General features: G+C 40.8%; 4 protein-coding genes across 4 annotated transcripts; 2 read left to right on the top strand and 2 right to left on the bottom strand.

Moving 5' to 3' along the window:
• The first annotated feature begins 39 nt into the window (after nt 1-39).
• Nucleotides 40-14,306, top strand: cup. The gene is made up of 7 exons (XM_064692813.1): nt 40-196; nt 261-749; nt 1,488-2,408; nt 5,370-5,978; nt 6,217-7,183; nt 7,241-8,173; nt 14,055-14,306. The coding sequence occupies exons 2-7, from the start codon at nt 264-266 to the stop codon at nt 14,066-14,068; spliced, it is 3,930 nt and encodes a 1,309-aa protein (XP_064548883.1). The 5' UTR covers nt 40-196; nt 261-263; the 3' UTR covers nt 14,069-14,306.
• Galt (Galactose-1-phosphate uridylyltransferase) lies at nt 2,953-4,639 on the bottom strand. Its single transcript, XM_064692800.1, has 3 exons — nt 4,464-4,639; nt 4,009-4,384; nt 2,953-3,942 (listed from the first exon to the last, which is right to left on the bottom strand). Exons 1-3 carry the CDS (start codon nt 4,480-4,482, stop codon nt 3,285-3,287), a joined length of 1,053 nt encoding a protein of 350 aa, XP_064548870.1. The 5' UTR covers nt 4,483-4,639; the 3' UTR covers nt 2,953-3,284.
• Nucleotides 11,519-13,116, bottom strand: Spn27A (Serpin 27A). The gene has a single exon (XM_064692816.1). It carries the CDS (start codon nt 12,941-12,943, stop codon nt 11,591-11,593), a length of 1,353 nt encoding a protein of 450 aa, XP_064548886.1. The 5' UTR covers nt 12,944-13,116; the 3' UTR covers nt 11,519-11,590.
• LOC135435651 (uncharacterized) lies at nt 13,838-14,366 on the top strand. The gene is made up of 2 exons (XM_064692818.1): nt 13,838-13,977; nt 14,055-14,366. The coding sequence occupies exon 2, from the start codon at nt 14,055-14,057 to the stop codon at nt 14,238-14,240; it is 186 nt and encodes a 61-aa protein (XP_064548888.1). The 5' UTR covers nt 13,838-13,977; the 3' UTR covers nt 14,241-14,366.
• The last annotated feature ends 8 nt before the right edge of the window (nt 14,367-14,374 follow it).

Here is a 14,374-nt window from a genome sequence, read left to right as displayed (position 1 = left end):
ATAAATGAGTTCAATTCACCCACACATGCACAACACACATTTGCATCCATGAGCAGGCGCACGATTGAAAAGACAAAATAACGGCATCTACGAACTCGCCATAAACGTGATTTCATTTTGCAATATATAAAGTTACACTTTGCATTAAAATTTTAAAGTGCTTGTTTTTTTTACCAATAAAAATAATTAAATTATTGTAAGTACAACTATAACCAAAGAATACGAATAACACATGCAAATTATTATTCGCAACCTACCAGAAAATGTCGACTAGTGCAAAGCAAATACTCGAAGCAGAAGTGATCAAAGAAGAAAATGGCGCTGGCGCTTTAGAACCAAAGCAATCACCAAAGGAGCAACGCAAAAGCAAGCGAAAACATTTCCTTTTAATGGATAATGAAGGTGCTGGCAGTGGAGATGCTGATATCGATGTCCAACAAGTGCTAACACCTGTTGAGAAAGCGAAATTTGCGATGCCTCCACCGCCGCCACCATCCACACCAGTTCAAGCTCCACAACCACCACCGGCAGCAACGAGCGGGGCGCCCGATACTGAGGATGACGAGGCGAATTCGGAAAAATGGGAAGATCCTTGTGCGCCACCACCGCCGCCCCCATTGCCCATCAATGCATTGGCAACTAGTCAGGGCTATGCCAAACTGACCGCCATCAAGTTAAAAGACGCTCTGGAGGAGGCCATTACAAAAATGGAGACCCACAAGCGAGAGCAGCAGCGATCGAATTTCGATGTAAGTCAAATATAAAAAACATCACAGCTGCTTAATTTTACAGTTAGGTGCATTGTGCCTACAGTGGGCTCTCGATAAAATAGTCGCAATAATAACATGCACTTTGAATTGAATATTCTACTAAACCCAAACCCTTTTTCAAAAAAAAAAAATTTATTAGAAAAAAATGTTTTTCATAAAAAAGAATTTTCTATTTAGAGCTTTTAGGATGAAAATTCGGATTGGAAGAAGTTTTATTTTGTGACGAGCAATTTAGGTTTTGTTTAAAATATATAACTTTTTTTTTGGAATTTCATTTTAAATTAAAATCTATAAAATGTTGCCAATTCCAGAAATTTTGGTTAAAAGGTTTTAATTTATAAAAGAAACACCTTATCGGGTGCTAAGTTCGACAACAAGCATAGCAAGCCATTTCTTTTTTATTTTTTTTTAACTTATCTCTTACTGAGAAAGTAATCAAAATTTATTAAGTGTGTTGAATTTTATTTTGCTAACTACTTACAATAGTCAATGTTCTCTGATTGGGCTGCAGAAACAGCATACATACCGCATACTGTACATTTGTTTGACATCATAAATTACTGTTTTGGAAATGACATTGAAATTTACGTGATTGACTTTTCGCTAATACATTCTTGTGAAAAATTTCGCTAGTATCGATAATTTGTGCTTTTTCTTTTGTTTATTTTGCTACACACATTCCAATTACATTATCATTGTCATTGTTTTGGCCAACAGTCCGTACCAAATATGTTGGAAGAATTGAAAACCGATGCTGTCCAAATGTCGGCTACATGTTCAGTTAAAAGTTCAATCAATCCGTCCGCTCAAGCCATTATCGTGCATCCGAAGTGCAACAAGCCCGCTGTCATACGCAAACTGGAAAGAAAGATGAAAGTTGGCAAATTGCTGGCCAAACAGCGTCAAGCTCCGAATGCGATCATATCCAAAGAGGCCATACCCATGCCACCAGCAGGATCAGGAACAGCAGCAGCAGCAACAGGAGCAACAGCAGGGAATGCTCATGATGATGAAAGCCAGAGTTTAATGACATTGCAGGTGCTGTCGGCACGCGCCTCCACGCCTTATACTCAGCCCACAAGCCTGTTGTCCTGCGATTTGCACCTGAGCCCGCCACCAAATCAAGCCAAGCCAGCTGCCAAAAAATCGTTGCCTCAGTTGGTACCACAACAGGCGGCAACACAAAAACCACGCAGCATCTCGGCAACGGCTGTCTCGGGCAGTCTGCGGCTGCCCAAGCTACGCAACACACAATCGGCAGTGATATTACCCAGCCCTAAATTGGATATACCCATGCAGCATTATACGCGTCAGCATTTGTTGGATATACGGAATTCTATGGTACACGCACTCATGCATCGCTCCAAGGAGTCTCTCACCTTTAGTATGCCACGCATCGCCACTTGCGATGACATTGAACTGGAGGGACGACTGCGCCGTATGAATCTATGGCGAAACGTGGACTCGGCACCAAATGGTCGCAACGCCAACAGCTTTAAGCCACGTGTGAGTCTCCATAATCCCAACGGCAGCAACGAGTGCATGCCCGCCTTCTATAAGAATAAAAATAAACAACAGTTGATCACCGATGAGTCCATCATACAGAGCCAGCCGCCTCAACCGCAGCAGGATTTTCAGGTAAGCACTGCACTCATTTATATATACATCCCATATACATATAGATAACAATGCAATCAGATTAATGAGCACTAGATTAGCCGGGCTATATACTCTTATATATTTAGTATATTATAATAGAACATAGACAGGCTAGTCTAATGCTCTTTAATCTGATTGAATTTCGATAAGGCTTCTCGTTTGTGCTTATCAATTTTAATTTAACTTAACTAATCAAGAAGAGAGCCTGAATAATATACTAATTTTTACCTTTGCGAGAAAGAATACCCTATTGACAAGAATTTAGAATTTGAAAATTAAATTCTGTGGGGAATTCCAGTTTTCGAAACAACTTCCATGTATTCTCATAGCTAAATAGAGATATTTTTTTAATATAACAATTTGTAGAATCCAATGGATAAAAAGTGGCATTAGGAAGAAAAATATGATTTACTATATATATTACATAAAAATCGATTCGTACCTTTAGAGCTTACTTCAAGATTTTGCTTCACTTCTATTATTCTTTTTCCTTGTTTTTGTGTTTATAGAATAAAAATCCCCATTTGTTCTTTATTAGCATCTTGTCATATAGTTTTAATTTCTAGTTTAGAAGAATAGAGCCTGAAATATTAGATTTTGTTGTCTGCGAACCCTTGTAAAAATGCAGTTTATATACAGATATTGGCGCATATTGGAATGACATAGCCAACATCAGAGGAAAGTAAATTGTGTGTTATATATGTATATATATATATGTATATACACCTGTTTTATAATTAGGCAAAAATGTAATCTAAAGCGCGCCCGCGAGTTTCCTAATTGCTTGATTATAAGTATAGCTAGCATGTTGTTTACAATTTAAATTCGTTTTTATTGGCCGCCTAGCTCTAGGAATCATTTGCTCAGATAGTGCTTTGTGCCGTCCACTTCTCGCAGTCGCTGTGCGGCCTGCTCCGGCGTTAAATCCCGCTGTGCCATCGCCAACAGCTCAAATCCGACCATAAATTTGCGCACCGTGGCAGAGCGCAGCAGCGGCGGATAGTAAATGGCGTGCAGTGTCCAGTGGGCGCTCGAGGCGTGCGCATGCTCTGGTCCGGTGGGCGCACCGTGCCAGCCCATCGAATACGGAAATGAACATTTAAATAGATTATCATATTTGGTGGTCAGCTCCTTGATGGTCAGCGCCAGATTGTGACGCTGGCCGTTGGTCAGATCATTGATGCGCTTGTTGTTGTTACGCGATATCAGCATCGTTTCAAAGGGCCAAGTAGCCCAGTAGGGCACCACGACCAGCCAATCAGGATTCTCAATAACAATGCGTTCCCTGCGCTGCAATTCGCGATCCGCATAGTCGCCCAGCATCGGCCGGTCGTGGGTGGCGTAGTAGGCGCGGAGTCGTTCCTGCTTCAGCTGGGGCTCTGTGGGCAGAAACGAACATGACCAGATTTGGCAATGCGGGTGCGGATTCGAACAGCCCATGGTGGAGCCTTTGTTCTCAAATATCTGCACCCATGCGTACTTAGCGCTCAGCTCGTTAAATTGTTTAATCCATCTGTAATTGAGTTACAAACATAAATCGATAATGCTATTATCGATAGCTAGCTTATCGATAACTTACTCATCAATAACAGCGCCAATTTCCGTTGGGCTCATGGTTGGCAAGGTTAAATTCGATTTGGGATGGAAACACATAACGCGACAATTGCCACGCGCTGGCGCTGCCTGAAACAGCGGATCATCGCTTGCGGGCGGCGAGGGCACCTGTTCCAGCAGTGCGGGAAAGTCATTATCAAAAACATAGGTGCTCTCATAGCGTTCTGTTAGAATGCCATTGGGTCGTTTAACGCCCGGGCAGAGCGGATTATTGGGATCAAATTCGGGTTGTTCAATAAGCTGCGGATTTTCCTCCTGACCCGACCAGGGCCTCTGCATCCGATGCGGACTCACAAGCACCCACTGTCCATTCAATGGATTCAGTCGGCGATGTTGGTGCTCTAAAAATATACATATAAATTTATTTGTGTGTATAATTAAATGCAATTAGCAATTAGCAGTGCGCCGCGTCGCTCTTACCGGTGGCCATAAACTGCATCTTGTCACTGAGCCTAAAAACGTTGCTATCACTGCATTTACCTACTGCGTAGGATTAGTGTTGTGTGCTTGCAATGGCTGCCGCTTACAGTTATCTGTCGCTCGCTCGCTCGCTCGATCGATGGAGTCCACGGGACAGCGCAATGTCAACTGGCGCTGGCACCGTTTTAGTTTTTGTTTTTGTACATCTCCCACTAGCGCTTTGTACAAATACTTACATACATACAATTGTATTTGTTTTTCGCCAAGCACAATTTTCATTTTGCTCACTCTCCCTTTTGTTTTTGCGCTCATCGCTTAGCACGCACATTCGCAAGTTTACTTGACGGTTTATCAGCTTACGCTTGCAATCTCTCTCACAGCTGCTGGCGCTGTAAATATACCTATGTATATGTATGTATGTATGTATATGTGTGTAGGTTGTGTACTAATATGTGAGAGCTTCACTGGCGCCAGCTGCTAGCGATGTGCCATCCCCACGATTAACGGTGAAAGTTACTTAACAGTTACACGGTTTCTGTACATAAATATTCTATTCGTTTATTTGGCGTGGTACATCCGTATGTGTGTGTAGATATATGTATAGATATTTGTTCGTAAATTCAAATGCGTAGATGCATATGTATAGGTATGCATATATAGGTGTACATACATATGCATATTTATTGTATCTTAAGCTGGACAATCAGTTTTCTACCGGATAAGAGTATTAGCATAGGGTAGACTAGGCGCATACTCTTGATCAGGACGACGAACTCAGTCAATATATTTATTATACATACATAAATGCAATGATCTAGGAGTTTTGCAAAGGCAAATAAGGTTATGTTAGCTATCTGTGTACATATCTTTGCATCCTTTATATCCCTCTTTCACTCTCTTTCACAGGATCCGGCTATTGTTAATCAGAGACGCATCGGCAGCGGACGTTTATCGCATACGAAATGGTCTTACAACAACAATGACTACAAGTCCGTGCAATCGTACAACAACAACAACAATCATCAGCCGAAAGCCATGGGAAAATCTCACATGGATGATATAGAGCATCATAACAAAAACTCCAGCAATATGACGGTGTTGAAGTTCTTTGATAATGGCGAGATCAGCAGTACGCAATTGAATGGCGCACAGCAGTCGAATGGCCGCCCAAATACGCCCATAATGGGCATGTCCAACAACTATCGTTCGGAAAACGAAAGCTTGAAATCAAATGAATCCGTCGAGGATCTGAATCGGGCCAACGAGAACTACGTAAAGCGCGTCATGTCTGGCTTTTTGGTCGTCTCCAAGCCAAAGTCTCGCGATTCGGAGGAGCGACACTATCGTCGCTATAGAAACCAAAATGAGGAGCCCGAGTGGTTTAGCTGTGGTCCCACCTCAAGACTCGATACAATCGAATTGTGTGGTTTTGATGAGGATGAGGAAAAAATGCTTAAAGAGGGAAAACACGCCACAATCGACGCAAATAGAGAGCCCATCATGCAAAAGCACAAAGTAAGCGACAACATAACAAATTTCAGTAACTTAATACAACAATATGAATAGATAATTGTGAATATAAATAATATATTTTGGTTGTAAGGGTTGGTGTAGGTTGTATATATATTTACATTATGAGAATCGAGAAGTAAGGCACTCATTTTGTTGTCATTGCATCCGGGATAAAGCTAGTATAGTATACATAATTAACTGTCTAACTATCTCACTTTGTTTTCATTTTTCCTCTTCGCAGATCGAACATAGCAAATACAAATGGCAACATCCTGATACTATTGGCCGCAGCACAAACAGCAGCAATAGCAACGTTGCCGGTAAATTTATGCCAAAGAGCGACAGCAATAACAACAACAATACATCGGAGAACATGAACAAAGTGAATTCAAATGAGCAGCAGCAGCAGAAGCTACAAAAGGATGAGAAACGATATGGCAATCGTGCGCCTCAATTTGATAGGTTCAATCACAATCAAAAGAACTTTGATAATAATAGCTATCCACGCACCGAAGGCAATTATCAGCAGCAACATCAACAGCAGCAGCAGCAGCAGCAGCATGCGTCAAATACAAACAACAACAACAATAACAACAATTCAAAGTTCATGTCCTTTTTTGCACGCGAACGTCAGGAGAAGAATGGCTCATCCTCATCACTGAATGAGTTCTTTAAGCAGGCCATGTGCCAAACCAATACTGGCAGCAGCAACAACAGCAACAACAACAACAACAATAATAACAACAACAATAATATCTGCAACCAGAACTTGGAGCAGCCCAAGAGCCTAGGTTATGTTAATCAAATGCCATCCGTTGATCAGCTTGAAGCCAAATGGCGTCGCAATTCGCTTGGTAATATGAACGATGTACCAGCAGCAACAGCAGCAGGAGCAGGAACAGCAGCCCATCCTAACAACAATAACATAAACAATAAACAAGCAGACAGTTTCCAAAAATTAATTGGTGCTCTAAATGGTGCCAAACCTCAAATAGTGCCGCCCCAGCTGCCGGCACAGCAGCCGCAAGTCGGCAACGATGCTATCTCCAATTTTATCATACAACAGCAGCAATATCAGCAGCAACAGCAAAAGCAACACGTGCTCATCCAACAGCAGCAGCAGCAGACCGCTTTCCTGGCCAGCCTTCAGCTGAAGGCCATATTGGGACGCGCCGATACGCAACTGCTGCTACTCCGCCTGACTAAAGGTATAAACAGACAAGGTCTTAACTGAAAAATCGTATAATAATCTTATGTTGTTACAGGTGAAATTTCAAAGCATGGCCTGCTGGTGCAGTTGGCCAATCCGCGTTTAACCAACATGGATCGCGAGGCTATAACGGCTGTGCTGCAGTTTACCAATACGCAGCAGCAGCAACAACAGCACCAACAGCAGCTGGAGATGCTATCGAGTACAGTGATTGCCAGTCAGTTGCAGAATCTACACAACTTGGCTATTGTCCAGCAGACGCTCGCCGCGCGGCAGCAGCAGCAGCAGCTACAACAGCAGCAGCAACATCAACAGCAGCAACATCAGCAACAACAACAAGCGCTGCCGCAGCAACTATCACAGGAAGATCTGCAGGCGCATGCCAACACCATAATGCGCAATGCGGTCATGAAGCGCAAGATGGAGGAGCAAACCTCAAAACTGCTCAACATGAATGCCGCCGCAGCGGTCAAACAGCAGCCCATGCAACAGCAACAGCAGCAGCAAGCGCGCGGCCTATTGCCGGCCATGCATGGAGCGCGCACTGGACGCCTGGAGACATCTTCAAATGCATTGCTGAACTCGCTTATCGCTGGTAAAAACCATTCGGCAGCTAACGGGATCATGATGCAATCCCAACAGCAACAGCAGCAGCAGCCAGTTGCTGCCGCCAATTCACGACATACCGACGCAAATCTGCGTTTCGCAGAAAGCGCAAATTTCCAAATTGGTGAATTGGCCCAGCCTGCGGGACAGTATCAATCATATGCACAGACACAACAGCACCAGACACCACAACAACAGCAACAACAACTACAATACGCAGCACAGCAAATGCGCCATCAAGCAAACAATCAGAACCACAACAATAATAGCAACAATAACAATAATATCAACAACAACATTAACGTAAACACAAATAATTTTAACAAAACTCAAATTCAATCACAGCAGCCGATGGCAATGCTATCCAGCGGCAGCGGCGGAGGTGAGTACAAAATTCATCTATAAATCATTTTTTATGCCCGTCTGTCTACATATTTCTTGCCCATCTAACTCAGACATAACTTATTCTACGCAAAACGTGAGCCACCGGGCTTAACCGCAGTGGCTAAATATTATACATGTATTTGTATATATGATCAGGTTTCAATTTTAGTTATATTCTTGACTCGAGTGCCTGTGTTTAGACGTCGGACTTTGGGTTTTTCCCAGCGACATTTTTCAAGATAGATGCAAAAATAATTATAAAAGAACGAATTTTTTAAATTCTTTTCTTATACTTTTTCTGAAATTCCGAGAAATTCCTCTTCTCTTCGAAATGTTCTCTAAAATGATTAAATTACATAAATCAAAAGATAGGTAAAATTTGTGTTTTCGAAAGATTTTTGGAGACGTGTTTGAATGTAATTGGAAAATCCAGTTGACGGCATGGAAAATTGGGATCCTACTTTGCCTTAAAAATAATTTATTCGGTCATATATAAAGAAAGTATTTGGTATTTCGCATTCTTGATGTTTTTGCAACAAATAATTGGAAAAATAACGTTCATTTAAATATAGTTCCTGTGAATATGAAAACCCATGAAAACTTCTTTTATGACGGTTGTTTTTTAAGCAACTTTAGGTGATTTTTTGTCAACGACAGCACGTCCAGGCCATAAAGTCTTAAATATACAAGTGAAAGCACGAATTCGGCCTTTACATATGCATAAGTATTTCTGTAAATATATTTTTGTATATGCTTTTGAACCATGAATCAGTTGACACAAAGTAAATGCATGCGGTTTATTAATATTTGCAATGCTTTTAAGTCCCGTATTTGTTGTGACTCAAGTAAAAAATAAAGACGGCTGATAATGTTCAAGATATAAGTTGACAAATCTTAAACCTTATCACCTTATTTGTTAATGAGACTGAGAGGTATTCTTAAACAATTTCATTAATGGCTAAAGATTGATTAATTGGTGTGTAAATGTTAAAAAAACAATCCAATCTCGTCTGCTTTTGCTACTCATTTCGTTTCATAAACATTTATTATTAAACTCTGATTATGAAGCTAATAATTTGATTTATATTTGATATGAAACAAAAGAAACCGGGTTGAGGCGCGACAAATTTGAGCATATTTGACTTTGATTAAAACAAAAAGACAACAAATTCTCGTTTATCAACTTCCTATTTAAACTTGTTTTTAAAGATGAGAAGTTTAACCAACGTTTAACCAAATGATAAAATAAATCCGTCACAGAGCGATTTTCCTGTTGGAATAGAAATAATCCATTTTAGAGAGTATTACAACCCGGAATTCCTATTAATAATGTTCTATGAACAAAGCCAAGCTCTTCGAAAAAGCCAAACAAACAAGAGAACATAGTTTTGTTCAAAATAAATGGGGGAGATAAAACCCCAAAATATAAATAACTTTGGTCCATATTAGGCTGATGTTAATTTTGGATAAATATAAAATGTAGCCCGAATATTGTAGTATGAAAATATGCACAGTTAGCAATATTTTCAGTACAACGGGCAAACGAAAACGAATTATTCATTAAAATTTAAAGGGTTGACTCCATATCATATCATATACCATATCATTTTGTTATGCATAGAACCTGTTTAAATATTTAACTCTTACTTTTCTAAACCCTAAGCACATGAATTCATCTATAAATATGTGCGTCTGTATATGTAAAACTCACACATACATAAATAATTCAAATGTTTGAGTAGATTTCACGATCTCTCGTCGTAAAATAGAATGCGATGATAAGAATGTTAATACATTGAAAAAATATTTATTCACGTCTCTGTGTAGATTGGGTGTTGAAGCAACTTGTTTTACCGCACAAAAGTTTCATCTTCGATCTTAAGTTTCTAGCGTGACTAAGATTGGAAAAAAATTAATTATAGACTAGTATTTATATACAATTAACTGCTTGACTGACTGACTGAACTGATTGATGATCCACGCACAGGCGAAACCTTAAGAGCTAGAAAGCTAAATTTTTTACTGGTCGAAGGTCGAAAATGAACACTAGCTAACAAGACGGAGATTGCCGGCTCAAATCCTCCATCAATATTTATTTATTAATTAAAATTGTTTGTCCTGACCGACTAACGGATTGAAGATCAAGGCTCAGCTTCATTTGGTAAAGTAGTTTTTTTATAGAGTAAGTTAGCATTAGGATGAAGGTCCGAGCTTGTATAGATAAGACTTTACAAAACAAATTAATGAATATCTAAACTAGCGATAAATTACCTAAATAACTTCCATAAATTTAACACCTTCTGGTATTTGTAAAAGCCCATAAAAAAAAACAAAAAAAATTGAAAATGCTATTTGCTTTTCACATTAAGACGAACACATTATTGGTATTGATCTGAAATTTTGTACAATTAGGTATTTTTACTTGGGGATCGTGCAGTGACTCGGCTAATTGTTTTGCCTGGTGTCAATTAGATGCCGCTCTCGTGAGACATGTGAGTCATGTGTAGCGCCTAAGTGGGTTTTCATGTGTTTGTACCTATTTGCATATATGTATTTGTGCTCGTACATATCTTATAAATCTCAATTGTACCGGCTCGGTTGGGTGTGGAATTCCCAATCCCATATGCCCTACAACACATACCTCTTCATCAGTTATAGTTGCTTGCATTGCAATCAACTGCGGGGCGTGACTAAGTGATACAAGGCTATTTGTACTACTCCTAAGACAAAAATACGACTACGACCTATCAGCATTATCAGCTTATAATTAATCAAAAACGAGCTGAGCTTCGGGTTGCTTTAAATAACGAATACCCTTACACATCTAGCAATTATTTTATAATTGTTTCGTTGGGAGATTTATAAATAGTTCTTCGTACATTTATTTTAGTACAAAAATTATCGGCAAACAGAAATTGGAAGGTTATGTGACAAATCGGAAGGGATTTTTGTGTGTATTTAGGAGAGGACCGCGGATTTTCCAATTATATTATATATTTATGCCGTAATATCTGCGTTAAGCAATAATAGAATTTATTCGAAATGTTCATAGAACTTTTTATCTGAGCTTTGTTTAATTATGTTTCGAAATGTTCATTGAACTTTTTATCTGAGCTTTGTTTAATTATGTTATATCTTTTCCTGATAATACTACAATATAGTATTAGGTTAATTACGGCATTTCAAGTAACTCTCTCTTCACACATTCTTTGTGACAAAATTATAATATCCCATGCTATAGGGTATAATACTGGGTTAGCGGGATAGTCTTTATAAAAAAATATATGACGGATGCTGCGCAGGGTTCCATCTTCAGATAACAATAACAATTACAAAATGATCGTCGTATATCATAGTTTTTGTTTATTAACTGTGTTAGTCTAGAATCAAATAATCATATCTATTGTCAAGCGTCTTAGCAGGGCTGATGCACCTTGCCGGCGAACAGAATGTTGCCGGTGGCCTCCTCCTCGATGAAGAAGACAAACGGGCGGTTCACATTGAACTCGACGATGGTCTGGGAGCCGCCAAACTTGTTCTCGATCTCGACGACGGTGGCGGCATATGCCTCGGTGCCCTGCTCGTTGACATCGATGCCGGCCTTTTGCAATATATTCGATACCTTCACCTTGCCGGCAACGTCGGCGCCGCGCGTTAGACCCGGCAGCGAGGCGCTGTCCTCGAATATCTCACGTACGCCCAGCTGCTGGAGCGTATCCTTGAAGCTGCGCTTGTAGTCGAAATGGAATTTGGGCAGCGTCACCTTGACCTTCAGCTCTTCCATAGCCCATTGGGCGCTCTTGACTTCGTGATTCTCCAGCGCCTGCAGCAGGTCATAAATTCCGTCCATGGCATGTGGCAGGAGCACAAACATTGAGTTCTTGCCCTTGTACGGCAGACGCAGTATCTGTGCCTTCATCTTGTCCGAGTTGTGGTAGTAGAAATAGTCGGTTTGCTCCATATACTGAACACGCGTCTGGGCATCTTTGGTGCGGAAAAAGGCGCCCTCGTATGTATTGTAGAATTGGCGGCGCCACAAGCCCTTAAAGTAGATCAAGTTGGTCAACAGCATGACACTGTGCTGGATTGTCTCTGGTGTGACCAGATTGCGCAATCGTCCATTTGTCACATTATTTGCCCATTCGTTGATGACATGGGCCGCCGCTGGCGCATTGCCAAAGTCCAGAGCCTCGATTTCGCTGTCATAGAAATGCTTCAGTGTGGCCGTAAACTTTTGCTGCGTCTCGATGAAGCTGTCGGTGAAGAGCTTGGTGCGCACATTCAGTGTGTTGTACAGCTGGTTCTCCTTCTTGAACGAGTTGAGCGTCTTGCGATAGAACTCACGCACATTGTTCGCCGATCTGATGTCTGTCTGTGTGCTTATCAGCTCTTGCTGTGTCTGTGTATTGGTGCCAGCGGCCTCCGAGAGCAGCGCTAACACCAATTTAACGGAAAACGGCGATATTATGACATTATTCTGTTGCTCCGTATCGTTAAGCAGCACCGTCTTCAACAGCTGCCACGAGAAATTGTCATGCGAATCACTGCGAAACGGCACAAATGTGTCGAGGTCATCATAGGATGCAGCCTGCGGCATTGTTGGTGCCGTCGCGCTGGCTGGCACCTTATCGGTCCGCGTCTCGAATACACCCGTCGGCGTCGTCAATGCGGGTATATTGTTGCCATTGGCATGCGTCGTTGCGCCAATCAACAACAGCAGCAGCAATGGCAGCCACATATTAAAACTTTTCATTAGGTTTGTGTACATTTTTATCTTAAATTTTCTTTGGGCGCACTGTGAATTTGTTGTGTGTATGTATACGCCTATTTTTGTATGTTTTCACTCCTTTTCGCAGCAGCAATAGAATAGCTTAAAGCGCAACTTGGCGCTCACAGCAGAATGATAGAGAACCGTTTGGCGCGCGGTTCCAACTGAGAGTGACTCCAAGCTCACTGCGAGCAGGCCATTTTAAAAACCAGCTTAGTGTTTGACAACGATATGGTTGTTGTTCTTGTTGTTGTTGTTTTTAATGCTGCTGCGCGGCTTCTGTTTTCGCTCTGCTGCTTTAAAGGGAGTCCCAATCTGACAGCAATGCACGTCACAATCTGACGCTCTCTCTCTCTCTCCCGCTATCTTTTGGTGCTGATCGTTTAACCGTTGAATAATGTGTAAATATACACATGAGTGCTTAGATAAACCTGCTGGCTGATAAAATTCTTGTAGCTCAAAAGGAAATCCGCATAAATTCCAAATACGTCAGTAAATGAAAAATTGAAAAACCCAAAACTAAGAAATAAACATTGATTAAGCAGCGCTCTCCGAAACACACATGCATGCAAACAAATATACATAGTTATGTATGTTTGAGCGTGTGTGTATTTTAATGCTCATTTTTAAACAGTTATTAACGCTGCACATTACCTAACGGCAGTCTAATTGCTGAACGAAATATTGCATCTGGCAACTCCAAACGAACAGTGTTGCAAAACTTGACACACAAACAGCTGTTTTCACGCACACTTTCGTCGTTAGACCCGAGCTGATGTAACAGGCACCGGCTATTAAAATCAGTGGGATTCATAGCAAACCAATTGAATTTGTTTTGCAATGCAAATACGTCGTCCTCGTGGTGTTACAGTAACTCAGTTAATGGTTGTAACCGCAATTGGTTTTCTGGGCGGTGTTTACATTTGGCAGCCACTTATATTGAAATTTAAAAACGAAAATAAGTCTGAGAACAGCGAAGCGCCAGCAACAACAACAACAACAGCAGTTGTAGCCACAACAACAAACTCGACAAAGTGCGATAGATTGTAGTTAAATGTATATTAAAAACAATTATTTTAATGTTTTCTTCTTTTACTTACTCAAATTACAGATGAGCTTCATTAAACAATTTGCATCAACGACTGTCGGCATGATGGCCATCGCCATCGGATCCACGGCTGTCGTATATTGCACTAATCGTTTTTTAATTAAACCGTATCAGAGTAAAAAGCAACGTTTGGAAGCCGAAGCCTGTGCGGAGTATATATTTCAGCAGGAATCCCAGAGGCGTGGATAGACCAAATAGATGGACCTGTCAACTGTTCCAGATATTTATAATAGTTTTCCTATATTTACACTTACATTTATTAATAGTAACGTAGATAATAGATTTCAATGGAAAGAATTATTTGGGCACCTGAAATTTCGAAC

The sequence above is a fragment of the Drosophila montana genome, unplaced genomic scaffold (genome assembly GCF_035044405.1).
Source record: "Drosophila montana isolate Dmon_TW-CO22-7 unplaced genomic scaffold, ASM3504440v1 contig_3640_1, whole genome shotgun sequence".
In the NCBI taxonomy this organism is placed as follows: Eukaryota; Metazoa; Arthropoda; class Insecta; order Diptera; family Drosophilidae; genus Drosophila; species Drosophila montana.
Note: the sequence above shows the minus strand (reverse complement) of the source record. Positions and strands in the feature narration are given on the sequence as shown.